Source organism: Pipistrellus hanaki, assembly GCF_964339955.1.
Source record: "Pipistrellus hanaki genome assembly, chromosome: 3".
In the NCBI taxonomy this organism is placed as follows: Eukaryota; Metazoa; Chordata; class Mammalia; order Chiroptera; family Vespertilionidae; genus Pipistrellus; species Pipistrellus hanaki.
Genome location: NC_140505.1, coordinates 164,267,795 through 164,286,270, shown reverse-complemented (window position 1 = coordinate 164,286,270; position 18,476 = coordinate 164,267,795). Strand labels below are relative to the sequence as shown.

Here is an 18,476-nt window from a genome sequence, read left to right as displayed (position 1 = left end):
CCATAACCCTGGGATGTGCCCTTGACCAGAATCGAACTTGGTACCTTTCAGTCCACAGGCTAATGCTCTATCCACGAAGCCAAACCAGCTAGGGTGCTCAGGCCACTTAAAAAAAATATTTTTATTGATTTCAGAGAGGAAAGGAGAGGGAGAGTGAGAGATAGACACATCAATGATGAGAATCATTGATTGGTTGCCTCCGGCACATCCCACACTGTGGATCAAGCCCATAACCTGAGCATGTGCCTTGACCAGGAATCAAATCTGGGACCCTTCAGTCCACAGGCGGACAGTCTATCCACTGAGCCAAACCAGCCAGTGTTCAGGCCACAATTTTTCTTTCTTTCTTTCTTTATTTATTTACTTAGGTTAATCTCGATTTGAGGATATTTTTCCATTGATTTTTTAGAGAGAGTGGGAGGGAGAGGGAGAGACAGGGAGAAACATTGATGTGAGAGAGACACATCGATTGGTTGCCTCCTGCACACACCCCTACCAGAGCCAGGGAACCTGCAACTGAAGTACGTGCCCTTGACCGGAATCACACCCAGGACCCTTCAGTCCGCAGGCTGACGCTCTCTTCACTGAGCCATACCAGCTAGGGCAGGAGGTTATTTTTGGAATCCGTGGTGGGGAGCTGCTGTGGAGCCCTGCAGTCAGCGAGGGCGGTAGCTGTTGTGTGCAATGGGTGTGCCGGGCTCTGGGCCTTCAGGCCACATTTTTAAAAGGCCAGATTTGATAGACTTTTTTTAATTTAATTGTGCTGGTATACTCTGGGCGGAACAGTAAGAGAAAGAACCAACAACTTTCCCAATGTTGAGCTTATTAATTAATATATTTGCTCAGAAAAAACGTGACTCTCTTAATGTGTTGAAACAGGACAGTAGAATGATTTGAGGAGTTGGCAGGTAGAGACTAAGAACGCACTAGTTGCATACTAGCTAAATTCAGTTAAGTTCTAAGTGGTTATTTTTGTTTCATTCTCTTTGGATCATGGATTAAAGAGCATTACTCCTAGGTAGCTGATAATTGAGTCATAAAATACATTTGGGTTTTCTGGTTGAGGTTAAATGTAAGTGAGGAAATTCACTGGATATCAAAAGGCAATACTCTTTAGGAAAAGGATGGCATAAATATGAACAGGATCAGTGTTTCCAGAACTTTGTTATGTAGGCCAAAGTTCAGTTTAACAAATGCTGTAAGAAAATATTTTCAAGCCTTATCTGATGGCTCATTGATTGATTGTAAGCACTAATCCATGTAAAAACTTTTAGTGTAGTACGAGGAGTTGGATCAGGCCAAGAAACAAGATCTGGCTTTCATCACACAACACTTAATGGAAACTCATTTAACTAGAATTCTGAACTAAATAACGAATACATGATTTGAGTGCTTATAATAATTCAGGCAATGTGCAAAGTACTTTTCATATATATTCTCTTTTAAATCCTCACAATAACCCTATAAAATAAATGTTCTTATTGACACTTTTAGGATGGTATTGAGGCTAAGAGCAATAACTTACCCAGGGCCCTACAGTATGTGGTGGAGTTAGATTTTAAGTCTACATTTGTCTATCCCTGGCTGGTGATGGCTCATGCACAGAAAGGTTGCTAGTTTGATTCCAGGTCAGGGCATATGCCCAAGTTTCGGGCTCGATCCCCAGTGGGGGTCATGCAGGAGACAACTGGTCGATGTTTCATCTCGCATTGATATTTCTTTCTTCCTCTCTCTCTAAAAAAAAAAAAAAGTTAAAAAAATAAATCTATGTTTGTCTTGACCTTCCAGCTTGCTTTTGGTGGCAACATTGTATTGTGGATAAGCATTCTTGAATTTTTAGATCAAGAAATTTCCTTGTCACTACTTCTTCGAGAACAACTTTCTCTGTTTAGATTCAGTAACTCATTCTCTGAGTTAAAAGAATATAAATTGTTATCTTCACATAGTCTTGTACTGTTTACACCATCCATTCTCACATGTTGTCAGATTGGATGTGTGAGTAATAATCTTATCACAGTTTTGTAAGGAAGGGCAGGGTACAGTAGGTGGTGTGGATCTCAGATCTTCTCTAGTACTCAAAACTAGAGATTTTTAGGGACTTGTGAAAATATTCAATCTTTTCTTGAAAAACCTGTGAGACCATGTCTGGTGGCAGTAAACACTGAACTTTACCAAGCATCTTGTGATAGAATATTTGACTTTATTCGTATCCAGTTTTCCCTTTCTATCTTCAAGTTAAGTTTTCTGGGATTGGGAAGACAAGTTTTGTGCCTCTTGCTATCACTTTCTTGGATTTGACTAAGTTTGCTGACGTTTAAGTACTTTACATATTCTTTAGGAAACGTATGAATTACAGAGCTCTCATTGTTGTATTAAAAAATGATTATGAATGTTTCTTTCTTGTTCAGTTTAGTCTGTGTGCTTACAAAACTACTTCCTATGAAACACACATACAGAAGAAAGACAAAACCCTGTCCTTAGTCCTGATGTTTTGCCGTAGGCTCAAGTTCAGGAAATGAATATGGCCAAGCTGATACAGGGTGAGAGCCCACATCCACTGGTGTCAGGACAAAAGACTCTATGGCCAAAACCGGTTTGGCTCAGTAGATAGAGCGCTGGTCTGCGGACTGAAAGGTCCCAGGTTTGATTCCGGTCAAGGGCATGTACATTGGTTTCAGGCACATCCCCGGCAGGGGGTGTGCAGGAGGCAGCTGGTCGATGTTCTCTCTCATCGACATTTCTAGCTCTCTATCCCTCTCCCTTTCTCTCTCTGGAAAATCAATTATATATATGATTGTTCAATAGTTTTTTTCAAACATTTTATACTTACCCTACTGATTTTGTTGACTAAAATTCTGTTACTTTAACTAGGAACTGTTTTCCTCTCAGCTTTATTTTGTTGTGTACAGCTTTATATGCGTATGACCAAGCTGCTTTGAGGGTGCTGCGTGGAGCCTGAGAAAGCCAGACGTGATTCTAGGGTCAGGGGTTAATAGGTTCAAGGCCACATCTGTAAATCCCTCCACAGCTGGTTCTGCACACATACATCCAAGGCCACCTCGACACGTTTTCATCAGAGATACAGACACATACCCTGGCAGATAATGTGACAAGCTGTTATGTCTTTATTGTCGTTAGCAGGGCTCTTAGGGAAGGCCTGCTTTATATTCCAGGAGAACTTATTAGGTGTGAATGGGAGAGTTAATAGGGACCCGAGGATTTTTTTCTTTAGTTTACAAAGTGGTACACCCCTGTATGTTACTTTTCTTATAAGTAACCTTCATCGGGAAGAGGTAGAAATTATTTGTAATTTGCATGTCATTATATTGATATATTTTTTTTTAGTCTTCATGTCTCTGGACCTCGGGCCAGAGCTTGGAAACTGTTTCGTGGTAGCAAACGAAGCATTCCTTGTAACAGAATGTGAACTGCAACAGAATGCTCCAGGCGATATTAAATTAGGGCGATTTTTAGAAAGTGACAAATGTTTTATATTTCCTAAATCTGAGATGGGCTCTACCAGCTCTAAACGGCTGCCAAGTCATGTTATCACTTGCCTGCTTTGTAATGGCCTCAATTATTTCCTCCCCCAGCCCTGTATGATGAGATCCGTCAGTTTCGAAAGGCCTGTGGGAAGGCTCATCTGAAAACCATCTTAGCAACAGGAGAACTTGGATCGCTCACTAATGTCTATAAAGCCAGCATGATAGCAATGATGGCAGGTAAGCATATTCTATTCAAATGATCATATCAACTGAATTGATGTTTCACAAGTAAGTGAAAACATTTGGCTATTAGCTGAAAGTGCTAACCACTTGGATTTTGGGGGCGGGGGTGTGTGTGTGTGTGTGTGTGTGTGTCAGATATTCAGGGACTACACATACAATGTGAAGTGTCCAAGCACTTAGCTTCCTTCTCCACTCTTTGTTGGCATGTCATTGCTGCACTATCCTGATATGGCAGTAGATGGCGCTCTTGTTAGTGAATTGCCCACTGTGTTATTCTTTGATTACTATTCATTCATCAACATGTTAGGGATTTCTTTAACTCTGGCTTATTCCTCTCTGTGAATTTAAGTGCTTGATTTTTCTTGGGGCTAGAGTATCCATACTGTCTAAGGAAACCTGTGCTTTTTTGTTAATTCTTTTTTTTTCTGAAATGTAGTCCCGAATCATTGTTTTTGATACTTTCAAATAGAAGTTGACATACTCTTTCTTTCGGTGGACAGGAGGCCTGTCCATCTGAGCTTGAGACCTGCTTGATTCCTTCTCTCTCTCACCTTCACATGAATCAGTGAGTAAGTCTTGTTAGTTCGACCTCATTCCTGTATCCTCTCCATTCTGAGTGCTGCTGTGCTAGGCCACTGTCATTCCCACAGGGGTCTCCTCAGCGGTCTCCTAACCAGTGTTCCCATGTCTACGTTCATCCCCTTCCAGTCTGTTCTTCACACTGTTGCCAGAATGATCTCTTAGAAATGAGCTATTTGATTGTGGTACTCCTTGACTAAAATCCTGCAGTGACTTTCCTTCGTCTTCAAGGTAGACTGTCAGTTCCTCCAGCCTGATTTTTACAGTGGTCCTTCCCAAGACCCAGCCTGGGCTTCTGCCATCTCCCCATTCTCCCTTCACTCCATCTGCTCCAGTTCTGTGGAATTGCTTGCAGTTTTCGGTGAATATCACCGTCCAACTTTTTTGAGTCTTTGTTTGTGCTGTGCCCCTTGCCTTGACATATTTTTTGCCCAAATAACTTCTTATTAATCTTTGGATTCAGCACAGGTGTCACTCTTTTTGAGACTGGGTCCCAGTACTGCTTCTTCCCCCACTACTTGGTTCATTATAGCTCTGTGTGCCCCCATTGCATTCTGTTAAAATTTAATCAGATAACTTGTCACACTGTTCTGTGATCGAGTATTGAATTTCTAGGTGCCCTACAAGTGGCTCCATATGTGGGTGAAGATACGAGACTTTTTTAAAAAAACAAACACATATTTTATATTTTATTTTATTTTATTTTATTTTTTTAGAGAGAGGAAGGGAGAGGAATAAAGAGTTAGAAACACCGATCAGCCACCTCCTGCAGATGCCCTACTGGGGATGTGCCCACAGTTAAGGTACATGCCCTTGACCAGAATCAAACCTAGGACCCTTCAGTCCACAGGCTGATGCTTTATCCACTGAGCCAAACCAGGTAGGGCAATACAGACTTTATGGTCTTAAAACTGGGCATCTTTGAGGTCACCCTCCAGATTTTTATACTCAACTACTTTTAGAATACTCTTGTCAGACTAACGTTGTTCCCTGGAACTCTACTGAAGGTCAGCCTACTAGGCATTAATGATGCTCTGGTTACTGCTGCTGTATTCAGATCTCTTCTCATTCAGAGCAGAATTTCTGAAAACCTAGGGATGAGAAAGAATAGGTGGTCATCAATCATGTTGGCATTTAAAAGATGTGTAGTAATAGGAGACTGACTGCAACTCTTAGGAACCTACCCTTGGAGTCTTCAGTGGACAGGAGCCTCCCTTTTCATGCTCCTTGTCAGGACAAGGGATTGCTAGCCCAGAATGCTGCCATTCAGGACATAATGAAAGTATATTTATTCTGGGACATCAGCCAACCCTATCCTAATCACTGCACCTACTGCTCATGACAGGAACATGGTAGTAAGTCATCTCCTTTGGGCTCCTCTGTTCCACCCTTTCCTCTCCGTGTCCACAGACAAATGCCTGATTTGAAACAGGCTCTCCCTTGCATCTTCCTGTCTACTCTTTCCCTGTCCATGTTGTTGTTTATGTCCTTCATTTAATCGTTGCATACTTCCTACTTTAAAATAATATTTCTTAATCTTCACATCATTCCTTGAGTTGGTGAATTTTAAAATTAAGTCTCTTGTCTACAGTCATGAAACTAAGAGATTGCATAGAGTCATTATTTGAACCCAAGTCTTCTGATTCCAGCTTTTTTTTTTTTCTTTTTTTCCTGTCTTTCAAAGGCATTGTGCTAGATCTTGGCATGAATTAAAGACACAGTCTTGTGCAGTGTCCTATGTGGAAGCATCCAGAATACTTCCTGGCCCACAGTTGTGCTTCCTATTATGTTAAGAAGATATAGAGTAGAAAAGAAGTAATTTTAAAATTTTGAAGAATTAAAAAAAATTGAACTAAATTCACAATGCTTCCCATTTTTGTGATATTTAAAATTTTTTTCTTAATCAATTTTATTCAAGTAAATTTATATTCAATAAAGTTCAGGTGTTTAAATGTACAATGTGATGAGTTTTGACAGTGAATTCCGGTTGAATTCTGCCCCACTTACAAGCACTGATCAGATTTTATCACTCTCCGTAAATTAGCTCCGCTAGTTTTAGAATACCATAGAGACTTTTGTGCTTGTCTCCTCCCCATCAAAGATAATGGGGTTGAGGTGTATCCATGTTGTTCTGTGTATAAGTTTGCTTACAAGTTTTCCATTGTACAAATATACTGAGTTGATAAATTTATTGATAAAAAGTTGTTTCTAAAATTATTTTATTAGTTTGATGTCTACAGGATCTGTAGTTATATATACCCTGTTTCCCCGAAAATAAGACAGTGTCTTATATTAATTTTTGCTCCCAAAGATGCGCTAGGTCTTATTTTCAGGGGATGTCTTATTTTTCCATGAAGAAGAATACGGTACACGTTTATTGTTAAATGAAAATAAAGGAAATTTATTACCTGTATATGGTAAGGTAGTACGGTAGTTATCAACACAAACCAGACAAACTGTGAATCCTACAGTATCAAGAATTTACTCATTCATTCAATAACAATCATGTCATCATCTTCTGGAATATCATCATAACAATCCAATTCCTGAATTTCCTGGTGAATTTCTTGTGACTCCATTTCTTTCAGAATCAGTGGACCAAATCTCTCATGTTTAGCCTAGGGGGGCCTTATTTTCAGGGGGATGCCTTATATTTCACTCAGAAGGAAACCTGTAAGTAGGTCTTATTTTCGGAGGATGTCTTATTTTCGGGGAAACACAGTACTTTTTTATTCCTTATACTAGAGGCCCGGTGCATGAAATTTGTGCAAGAGTAGACCTTCCTTTTCCCGGCTGCAGGCAGAGGCTTCCCTCTGGCATCTGGAACCCAGGCTTCCCTCACAGCCCTGGCTTCATCTGCAAAGTTATCTGGAAGGATATCTGGTCTAATTAGCACATTATGCTTTTATTATGATAGATTGGTCATTATTGCTGTTATTACTGTTTTGTTTTTGGTTTTCGTTTGTGTTTTTTTTTTTTTGTTTTTTTTTGGGGTTTTTTTTTTGGTAGAAGATGAGTCTTACTAGGAGGCTGTCAGTTTCATTGATCTGTTCAAAGAGCCAATTTTTTGCTTTATTTTGTAATTATTTAGTTTAAAATACTTTGTAATTTCCCTTTATTTTCTATCTCAAATTTTAAGCTCATTCAGTGAAATTGATGCTATTGTACATATTTTATTTTTTAAAAAGATTTTCCAAGTTAATTTTTAGAGAAAGGGGAAGGGAGAAACAGAAACAACGATGTGAAAACAAAACATCGATTGGCTGCCTTCTGCATGGCCTCTAGTGAAGATCATGCCCACAACCTGGGTACGTGCCCTGACTGGGAATCGAACCTGGGATAATGCCCAACTAACTGAGCCAGAGCTATTGTACATGTTTTAGTTTTAGAATATCCATTTGATTATTTATTATAATTTTCATTTCCCTGCTGCACTTTTCTATTTATTCACTCATTGAGATTATGTTTTCCTTTAACTCCTCAAACTGTTATTACATATTTGGATTATCTTAGAATGTATCTTAAGCTGCCAATTTTCCAGTGCCTGAAAATAGTTGCCTTATATATTCTGTTCAGTTGTAAAGTTATTTATAGTAAGAAGGTAAGTCATGGCAACACTCTGTTGAGTCTGGAATTTTTTTTATTGCTTTTGTTTTTGAATTATTTTAGTTTCAAAATCTTAAAAGAAAGATTTATCAATTACATTAATAATTTATCTTCTAATTTTGATAGCCATTTTAAGTATTGAAAAAATAATTCTCTGGAGATAAAGCAGAGATATTATGTTATCTGATATTATACACATCATTATAAGTATAAAAACTTACTTAACCAGGGTATTTTCATTTTTGGTTAAATAAATGATTAGTATCCTACTTTCCCTTTAATCTTGTTTAGTAATCTTTAAAATGTCTTAGGGGAAGAAGCATGGTCATTGGAGTACTAAAACTGCACTCTTTTTCTATGCTGCACATTTTGTGACCTTGAGCAAATACATTAATCTGATTATCAATTGAAATGAAGTAATTTATTGTGTATGACTACATTATAAACTATGAATTAAATACTTTGCAAATTACTAAAAATATTAGTATACCTTCCTACCTCATCCCACCTCAATAAGGAACATAATTGAATCTTTTTTCACGCTAGACTATTACAAGGCATCATTCAGGACCTCAGTTTTCAAAGTCATTTGGTGTAGCTTTAGGAAATGTAAGATATTGAGCTGTACTTATCCCAAAGCTTTACTATGTTGGTAGGATTGTTCAATGAATCTTAGATAGGAACTCGTTTTGTCAACTCTTGACTCTGTCTTGATAAAGAAAGGTGTAAAAAGAGTCTGATTAGTTGAGAATAACAATTAGATATGGTTCAGCTACGTTTTTTATAGTACATCTCAGCTCTGTTTGTCATCTCCATTCTTTTACTCTGGAAGCTAAAGCAGCCACCTCTGTCCTTTAGATGTGTATTCAAATAAAATGTGACTTAACTGGAAATCACTTACTGGTAAAAATGAGCCACAATGATCCAAAACCAAGCCAGGAACCAGGGGGAAAAGGAAAGATGACACATTAAAAATGTAATCTGGAATAAAACAATAGCATCTCACATTTTTTGAGCATTTACCATATGCCAGCGACTTAGGGGATTTATGTATGTTTATATTTGCTCTTCACAACATCTCTTATGAGGTAGGTGCTCTCCTGTGGTAAAATAAGAACAGTAGTTCAAAGGATATTTTTGCTTCCATTCCATATGGTCATTATTGACATTTGGAAATATTCCAGATATTTCTTTCTTTGTTATTTATTATTTTCTCTGTCTGCTATAGCTTTCTCCCTTCCTCCCCTTAACGGTTTTTAAAGCTTTTAATAAAATTTCCAAACTCTGTCAAATCTCTCCATGATCCTCTAAAAGCTGAATTAATTAATTGTTCATACTGTTGCGCTCCTCGGACAATTGTAAATACCGTTAGCATTGTCAAATAGTATTACCATCAGCTCTACTTTTTTAGATTTTTTGCAAAACTGTAAACTTCCATGAGACAAAGGACTATATCTTACTTATCTCTATTTCCTGTGATTATTATGTGCCTGGCATCTAGGAGAGCCTGAGACAATATTTCAGAATATATGAATGAATCGGAAAGAAAGATAGCAATATAAGGAAAAGTGAAAACAGGAAAGTGAAATGTGAAGATCTAGATTCATCTTTCCACACGTACAACAGCTTTGTGGAGTTTGGACACGTAATTTTGAGAGTAAACCATGAGCAGGAGATTATATATCCACTAGAGGCCCAGCGCACGAAATTTGTGCACTGGTATGGTCCTTAGGCCTGGCCTGTAATCAGGGCCATTTCCCTGGCAGCTGGCTCTGCCTCCAATCGCTACCCACCCTATGTTCCCGGTTTGGTTCCCGATATGCCATTAGGTGATTGGTGCCTGCTGGCTGGGGGAAGGGACCAAGAGGTTGGCCGTTCTGCCTGCTTGCAGGACTCATCCTCTGCCACCGGTTGCCCTCTGTGTGTGGAGTGACCAGCGGGGCTTGGGTCTTGGCCTGGCGCCTCTCACATCCGCACCACCCACCCCAGGTTCCCCATTCCCCATTGGGCAATCAGGGCCTGTGGGCTGGGGGCCGCTCCTGCGTTGAGCGTCTGTCCCCATGTCATAGCGACTGGTTGTTCTGCTGAACAATTGATTTGCATATTACCCTTTTATTATATAGGATGGCATTGTTTAGGCCAGCGGTCGCCAACTTTCGGACCTGACAGACCACCAGTGGTCTGCAGACCCATGGTTGGCGAAAGCTGGTATAGGTGATCCAAGTAGTGGTATATGACATTAAAGGTTTGTGAGGATTTTGAAGTAGCTACGGAGGCAAGAAAGTACTGAGGAAACCCTTTTGCTTTAGCTTTTTGTAAAAAAAAATGGATCTCTCGTTTGCATTAGTGGAAATGTGGTGAGAGAGGTATGAATAAAGGAGGAGATGAGGCAGGAGGAAACGATTTGAAGGGAATATAATCAGGAAGGAGATAGGAGAGCTATATATATATTTTTCATTGAATTATGTAAGAACAAGGTGATAGGAAGTAAGATAGAAAGGAAAACATGCTTGCAGAAAAGAGAAGTGTAAAAGCAAATCAGTCTCTGCTAAGGGATTTCAGCACAGCAAGTGCACAAGTTGAGAATAATGCCAGGATGTAGAAAAGTGGCTTTATCTTTATCTTTATGGTGGGCTGTTCGCACTCATGCAACAGTTAACAAGCTCTGCTCTGAAGTTATTCTAGACCTTATCTTTGGAAATAATGCAGGCCTGATAAATAAGGTTGGAGGAGAAAAACACTGAAGATGCAATCATAATGCCATCAGGTTTGAATTGCTGATGAAGATCTGTGGGAAGAGTACTAATACGAAAATATGGGGCTTGAGAAGCGCAGACCTTGAAGGAATGCAAAATGAGTTTGGAACTTGGCTGGGATTTTGTAATGTGTAGGAAAAAACAACACAAAACTAGGAACCAGGGGAGGGGATAATATGAAATTAAACCCAATAAAAGCAACATCACACAGGAACAATGAGATGAAGCAGAGAAATAATATATAAGGGAGGTCATTAAAAAATACTAAAGTAAAGGGGAAAAGTTGGGGAAAACTTGCTATGAAGGAAGGAAACCAAAACCCTATAAAGATGCTGTGATTAATATAAAATTAACATCTAAGAGTTAAAAAGACAGTTACAGAAATTTAAATATGAATCAGATAGTAGAGTAAATGACAGTGTAGCTTTGCATTTCTAAAGATTGTCACAAGTCATACGAGTCCTTTGTCTTAGGCTGGCAAATCTTTTATACTCAAGGAATATTGATCCAGATGGCACATCTAGACTGTTATGGTGTTCCAGTGCGCGCGCTCTCTCTCTCTCTCTCTCTCTCCTCTCTTTAAATAAGATTTGCTTTTCATGGGAAAAGCATTTCAATTTATGAAAAGGTGTGCTGCAATGGAAAGTTCATCAATGGGAAAAGCATGAGACTTAGCTTAAGAGATAAGGATTTCAAGTGTAAACTTATTTGAAGTTTCTTAAACTAGCCCTGAAAATGACAGCGCTTCTAGGACAAACACTAATTACCTTGACATCTCATTCAGGGAGTTAATTTAAATTCAGAACCCCAGGCAAAAATTCAGGAAGTTTACCCCCACGCACCACGCCCCTCGCCATCCTCTGCGAGTGCAGGATCAGGAGCTCTGTGGAAGGGAGGTTATATTCCCTGGCCTCCCAGCACTGCAGGTGCTACTGAATCTGGAATATGCATATCATGTTAAAGAAAAGGGTAAGTCTATACCTTGACACAGAAAGCACTTTCTTTACTTCCTCATGGCTGCGCTTCTGGGCTTAAAAAAGAAAAAAAGGAAAGAAGCTTGTAAGCTTATTTTTTTTATGTGGTATATACTAGTCTGTGTAAAATTTCACTGTGTGAAAATTTAAAAAATGTAGCCTACCTTATTTTTTTTAAAAAAAAGATATGTATTTTTATTTTAAAGATATGTATTTTTAAAAAGATATGTATTTTTATTGATTTTATAGTGGAATGGAGAGGAATTGAGAGATAGAAGCATCAGTGATGAGAGGGAGTCATTGACCAGCTGCCTCCTGAATGCCCCACACTAGGATTGAGCTCAAAACTCAGGCATGTGCCTTGACCGGGAATTGAACTGTGATCTCCTGGTTCATAGGTTGACACTCAACCACCATGCCATGCTGGTTTGGGCAGTCTATCTTATTTCAAAATCATATCACTGCCTTCTCCAGATCTGGCTTGCCTAGAAAAGTCCATGGCTACACAGGCTAATACATAGCAAGGGGCTAGGAAATGCTTGCTGATGGGTTCAGTTATTAGGTAAAGGGGGAATCAACAGTTATATTTGTAAACAACATATATAAAATTAAGATTTTTAATAAATCAGTATTTTCCCATTAAAAACAAACCTTAAGCAATTTTTTTGTGATACATGACAGATGTTAGACATGTAGACATTTGCTCTTGTCTCTGAGATTGTGCTATTTATTCATTTGACACATTAACTTCGGTTATTATTATTTGCTGTCTGTGCTAGTTACTGATCTACTAGCAAACTCTGAAATGTTGGGAAATTAGAATTCTTGAATGGGTATACTTGATATACCTATTTGTTGAGTGAGGAAATAAAGGTTAATAAACCATGTGAAATTTGCATATTCGTTTTGCAGTTGTCCTAATAGGGAAATAAAGGAAGTACCTTCTCTTTTAGTAGATGAAACATTGAAGCTCAGAAGTTAAGTGACTAGACTAAGGCTATACATTGAGGGTGTGCAGAATTCTGAAGGACTCTTGACTCCAAATTCCATGCTTCAGTTACTGCACACTCCTGTTTTCCACCCTGTAATTGATCTGTGTTTAACCTTTGGAGGCACAGATGTATTTCTTTCTAGTCACTGAATGAGATTTATGTATTGAATTGTAGTTTTCTATCAAGGACAAGTAAGACAGGAGGGAGACACTGTGTTTGGAGAAACACTTAGAGGGTGATAGACCTAAATAAACATAAAAACAAAAGCCAGCCCATGATAGGCCCACAGTAAATCCTTGTTGAAATGAAGGGAAAGGATGCCAAAAACACCTTCACCCCAGACACTTCCACTGTTTTGTGTGTGTGCGTTTACCTGTTCCTCAGATGGTGCCATGGTGATGCACTGGGAATATTAGCAAGGTCATGACTTAACAGCTGCCCTTGAGTTCTGTATTAATGTTCTTGTGTATTTTCAGATTCCCCCACCTGGGGTACTGAAAGAGCGGTTAGGGAGTGACAGTAAAAGTGGACCATCTTGTCCATCTGATGAAGGAGGAGGAGAGATGTCAAAGCTGAGGGCAGTCTGAGGATGAAGAAGTAGAAAGGGTAAGATTAAAGGGGATGGGAGAGAGGAATAGTATTGGAGCATATGCAGAGGAATCTCTCAGCATGGAATGGGGAAAAGGAAACCTTCCCATGAAGAGTGATTGGAATGAAAGTGGATGTCTTATTTGGGAAGAGAGCACTCATTGGGGTTGTGATATTGTGTTCAAATACTTGTAACACACACACACACACACACACACACACACTCCTATGCTGTAAAAGGATGGTTGCTCTTTCTTACCCCAAGGTAGGAGGGTCCAACTTTAAGAAGTTATGGAAAGCCTTGCTGGCATACTCAGTGGTTGAGTGTTGACCTATGTACCAGTAGGTCACGGTTTAATTCCCTGTCAGGGCATAGCCTGGGTTGAGGCTTGATCCCCAGTGTAGGGCATTCAAGAGGCAGCTGATCAATCACTGATGTTTCTATCTCTTTTTATCTCCCTTCCTCTCTATGAAATCCATGAAAATATATTACAAAAAAAAGAAAGAAGTTATGGGAAGATGGAGTTGACCTGGTATAAGAAATTGGATGGGCCACATCAGGAGGTAGATGTTCAAATCACAAACTTGATGTCAACCTAAAAGAGTTATTGTTAGATTAAATGTCACTTAGCATCCATTAGGGATGCTTCTTCTGTGTGTGTGCGTGCGTGTGTGTGTGTGTGTGTGTGCATGCATGTGTGAAATAGACAGGGCTCCAAAATGTGGAAACAATGGGGAAGGAGGAGTGTATTGGTTTCCTAGGAATCCTATATAATAAAAGGCTAATATGCAAATTGACCAAACAGCAGAACGACCAGTTGCTATGATGTGCACTGACCACCAGGGGGCAGATGCTCAATGCAGGACCTTCCCCCTGGTGGTCAGTGTGTTAGCACAGGGGGAAAACCACTCAGCCAGAAGCCCTGAGCCAGGCTCATGGCTGGTGAGTGCAATAGCAGTGGTAGGAGCCTCTCCTGCCTCCATGGCAGTGCTAAAGATGTCCTGGGAACAGGCCTAAGCTGTCAGTTAGACATCCCCTGAGGGCTATCGGACTGCGAGAGGATGCAGGCTGGGTTGAGCAGACCCCCCCCCCCATCCCCAGTGCACGAATTTCATGCACAGGGCCTCTAGTGCTGTATAACAAATTAACTCAAACTGAGTGCTTCAAACTACAGAAATGTAGTCTCATGGTTCTGAAGCATAGATGTCTGAAATCAAGGTATCTTCATAGTCCTGCTCCCTCGGAAATCAGTAGGGGAGAATCCTTCCTTGCCTTTTCTAGATCTGGGTGTTTGCTGGCAGTATTTGGTATTCCTCTGTCATGTGGCCATCTTCTTCCTTTTTCTCATAAGGACACCCGTTGTATCATTTCCCACCCAATGTAGTAAGACCTCATGCTTAATTAATGAATTACATTTGCAGTGTCTCTATTTCCAAGGTCACTCTTTGAGTGACTGGGGGTTGGAACTGGGGTTTTGGTGGGGGGTGAGGGGGAGCACAATTCAATTCATAAGAAAGAGAAAGAGGATTCTTGCATTGTGGTTCTATTATTTCCCATAAAAAGACCCGAAGAAGTCAGAGAAAAAGACTCTTGAGTCAAACCAGCCAACTTAAATTCAGGTACAAAAGATTGATTTTTCCCCCCCTCTGTAAACAATGTTGGATGGTTTTGTAGGTAGGGGAAATCTAGTAGATATTAAATATTTTTATCTGCAAAAAAGCATTTGGTAAGGTTCTCAATGGGAGATTAATGGCTAAAATAAAGAATGAGACATTAGGAGATAAATTTGCTTATGAGCAAGAGACAGAGACTAACAGCAGAAAGAAATACTTTTTAGATTGGAAAGGAGTGACATACAGCCCAAGCCAGGAATCCGTTTGGGGACCTATGGGTTTTTCACTTTATTTTTATTAGACTTTGTAATAAAAATACAGATCTTCAAACCGTCCAAGACAGAGTGAGTAATGCTACAAGCATCAGTAATCAAAAGTTATTCTCTATCATAAACTAAATGACTGATAATAAATACTGACAGAACACTACACAATGTGCCATAATATTATAAAATGGAGCCAGCGATCCTCCTGTGTTCTCCTTTCTTCTGCATGGCTGAATATTTCTTTATTTGCTTTTTAAAAAATATTTGCAGGTTTCTGGGTTTAGCCTACAAGCTATAATAAATAAGTGCAAAAGTATTTTTTTTTTTTTTAAACTTGGAAAGATGTGTTAACAGAGGGAAAAATTGGTCGAAGCTAGACAAAGGTTGTATTGGCGTCACTCATGTAAAGAAATTAGGGACCTTGTATGTTAAATTGCTCAGCAAGCCGTGCAGGAGGAAAACGACTTAAGAAGTGAGGGGGCGTTATTGAAATCATCAGCTTGTGACTTTAATGGAAGCATATGCAAAAAAGCCATTGTTAGAATGATGAAACTACACCTCTGAGGGAGTTGAAATAGTATGGAACTTTTTTTTCCCCCTTTTAAAAAATTTAACACAATGGCTCTCAAAAAATATCCATAAAATTTGGTGATTGTATATGTTACTTTTGTCCTCCCAGGAACTAGTTAGTATGTGGGAAACATACTTTTCATATTGGAATTGTGCCTGCCAGTCCTTTTGTCTAAGTCACTAAGAGGTTTTTACAAATTCACGTCTGTTTTCCCTTGATTTGTACATTGTCGGGGAAGCCAAGAGAAATGGAGCAACTGAACATTCAAAAGCTAACTCATGAAAGTTGTGAATGCTTTGAAACTAAAAAAAAAAAAAGGATCGTGAAGCATAAAGAAGTCTCATTAACCGAAAGCTTCCATTGGGTAGGTGGGAAAACCAAGATGCCGCGAAGACGTGTATATTAGCTTCCCGCTCCGCTTCGTCACAAGGATTTGAAGTCTGCTCTGTGCCAGGCACTGCGATGAAGGTCACCCACAAAATACCTTTACTCCAAACACTGTGTGGTAGAGGAAGGATGATCAGAGTCTCATTGGAAACATAACCCTGGGGCAGTGATTGTAGCTGGAGACAGGGACCTTCCCTTCGGAAGCCGTTGTAACAGCCCAGCGGACCTTGGTGAGGAGCTGAGTTGTGGTAGTGAGTGTGGTGGGAACGATAGAGGAGTAGACAGCTATGGGAAGGAGTAAAGGGGCGGCATGAATGGAATTTGGGGAATGATTGTGTACCAAGCTGGGAGGGAGAGGACAGAGCAGCTCGTAATGGTGCCATCTGTCAGCATAGGGAATTTTTCCCAGGCCAGGAGTCCAAGCCTCTGCTTCCCCCTATGGGACCTCCTTCACCTGTTCCTTCTGTTGTTGGCTTACGGCAGGACGCACCTCCGTCTCACCACTTGCCCTCTCCTTTTTTGTTCTTTAACCAGAAAAATAAAAAATTAAACGTTGGTGAGGAGATCTGATTCAGGCTATGAAGATAAAAGAAAGAGAGGCTCTCCTTCTGTTTAGAAAACATGAGCAAGACAAGGCATGTCAAGTGAAATGAAGAACAAATACAGTTGTTTCAGTGATCTGGGAGGAAAAGGAAATTCATGCTTTTACGTGAATTATGGGGGTGAGGCTTTGTCTTCTAGTGACCCACAAATGAGTGGTATAGTGCGCCTTTTGTAAAAAATTTATCACCAACTGGGGCATCCGAAAGCCTGTTTCCTATGCTGCGAAGCTGCTAAATTGGGCAGGGACAGCAGAGGAGGCACTGAATAGTCCTTGAAATTGCGAAGAATTTAGATCATCCATGTCACACAAAGCCAGCAAAAGGCTGTTTGTAGAATGTTAGCTGCTATCACACTGGTTTGATATTAACATTCTAGTGAATAATTAAAACATCCCTGTTTATTTTTTAATAAAAAGAAAAAGCATATAAATTTCCTCAGAGTGTATCATGTTACCTATATTTGCATTCACAGATTGTGAGGCTTCTGACTAGCATTGTAGCTGGATAACTGAGACTGTTAAAAAGCACATTGTCTTCTGCCTTCCACAGTGTCCTCCTTTGACAGTCTTCATTAGTGTAAGGCCTTTTAAAACTATAAAAATCTCTAAATTTGAGACATTTTCATTGGAGATGGTATTTTCTAAAGTGAGTGGTTATTACATATACCTTCTGCTGAAATTATTTTTGAAGTTCATTTCTCATTTTTATCTCCTGTCCGTAAGTACACACCCAGGCATAGCTGATACTGTTTCTCCCTGCTCTGCTTAAAAAAAAAAAAAAAAAAAAAAAAAAAAGAAAGAAAAAAGAAAGAAATCTCAGACCCCCTTTATTTATTTATTTTTTAAATATATTTTCATTGATTTTAGACAAAGAGGAAGGGAGAAAAATATCCATTGGCTACCTCTTGTATGCCCCCTACTGGGGATTGAGCCTGCAACCTCTCCGTGCACGGGACTATGCTCAGTCAACTGAGCCACACTGGCCAGGGCCCAGCTTTTTAACATCCATAATCCCAAGAGGTGATCAGACATTCCTTTATACCTGAATATAGTACTTCTTAGTTAAGTCCATCTCTTTCCACTAATTTTTCTTCGGCTGCTCCTTCAGCAGGCTGGAAAAGTTTAGGGTTTTCATTCAAGACAGTTGGCTCAGAGGAGAAGTGACCCACACAGAGATAGGAAAGAGATATAGATGCACGTGAAGCCACAGTCTCGCGATCTTGTGTGATGTTGTATTTGACGCTCTTAAAGCAGTGCATTGTTGGAGTAATTTTAGATGTAGATGGGATTGCCGGACTTCACCGATTTCCACAGGATCTGCCTGAATGTATGCTTCCTAGATGGTGGAGACAGGGTTAGTAGAGGAAATGGCATTGGAGAGTTTCCTGAGGAGATTGCCGTTATGAGCTGGGAGAATAGTAAGACTGAGGGGTCCGCCTCCCGCTCCCCAGAGTTAGGAAGGAGGCATTCGGCTAGAAGCTTGTCGACAGGTCAGGTGCTTTGAAAGGAAATCCCAGTGTGGACTTTTCAGTCAAACAGCCTCTTTCCTTATCGCCCCAAATAGATCCACTCAAATAAAGTTGGATAGTGGTTGCCAGGCACTGTTATAAACTCTAAATATCCACTAGAGAAATCACAGATGTCCAGGACCCAATGTGTATCACCTAGACTTAAATGTGGCTCCTACACATAACCAGGAACTAGGAGGGACATTGGTAGAGAGCTTGGGAATAATAGCCCTGATCCTCAGAGGTGCCATGTGGGAATTTCCTCTTCTTCTCTTTTTTCAGTACCACCTGTGACTGTTTTTTTTT

General features: G+C 39.8%; 1 protein-coding gene across 1 annotated transcript in view; it reads left to right on the top strand.

Moving 5' to 3' along the window:
- DERA (deoxyribose-phosphate aldolase) overlaps positions 1–18,476 on the top strand; it is a 98,932-nt gene that overhangs the window by 49,125 nt on the left and 31,331 nt on the right. Inside the window, exon 6 of the mRNA XM_084877918.1 lies at positions 3,594–3,722. Coding sequence (XP_084734044.1) covers positions 3,594–3,722 — 129 coding nt within the window. The remainder of the gene's footprint in view (positions 1–3,593; positions 3,723–18,476) is intronic.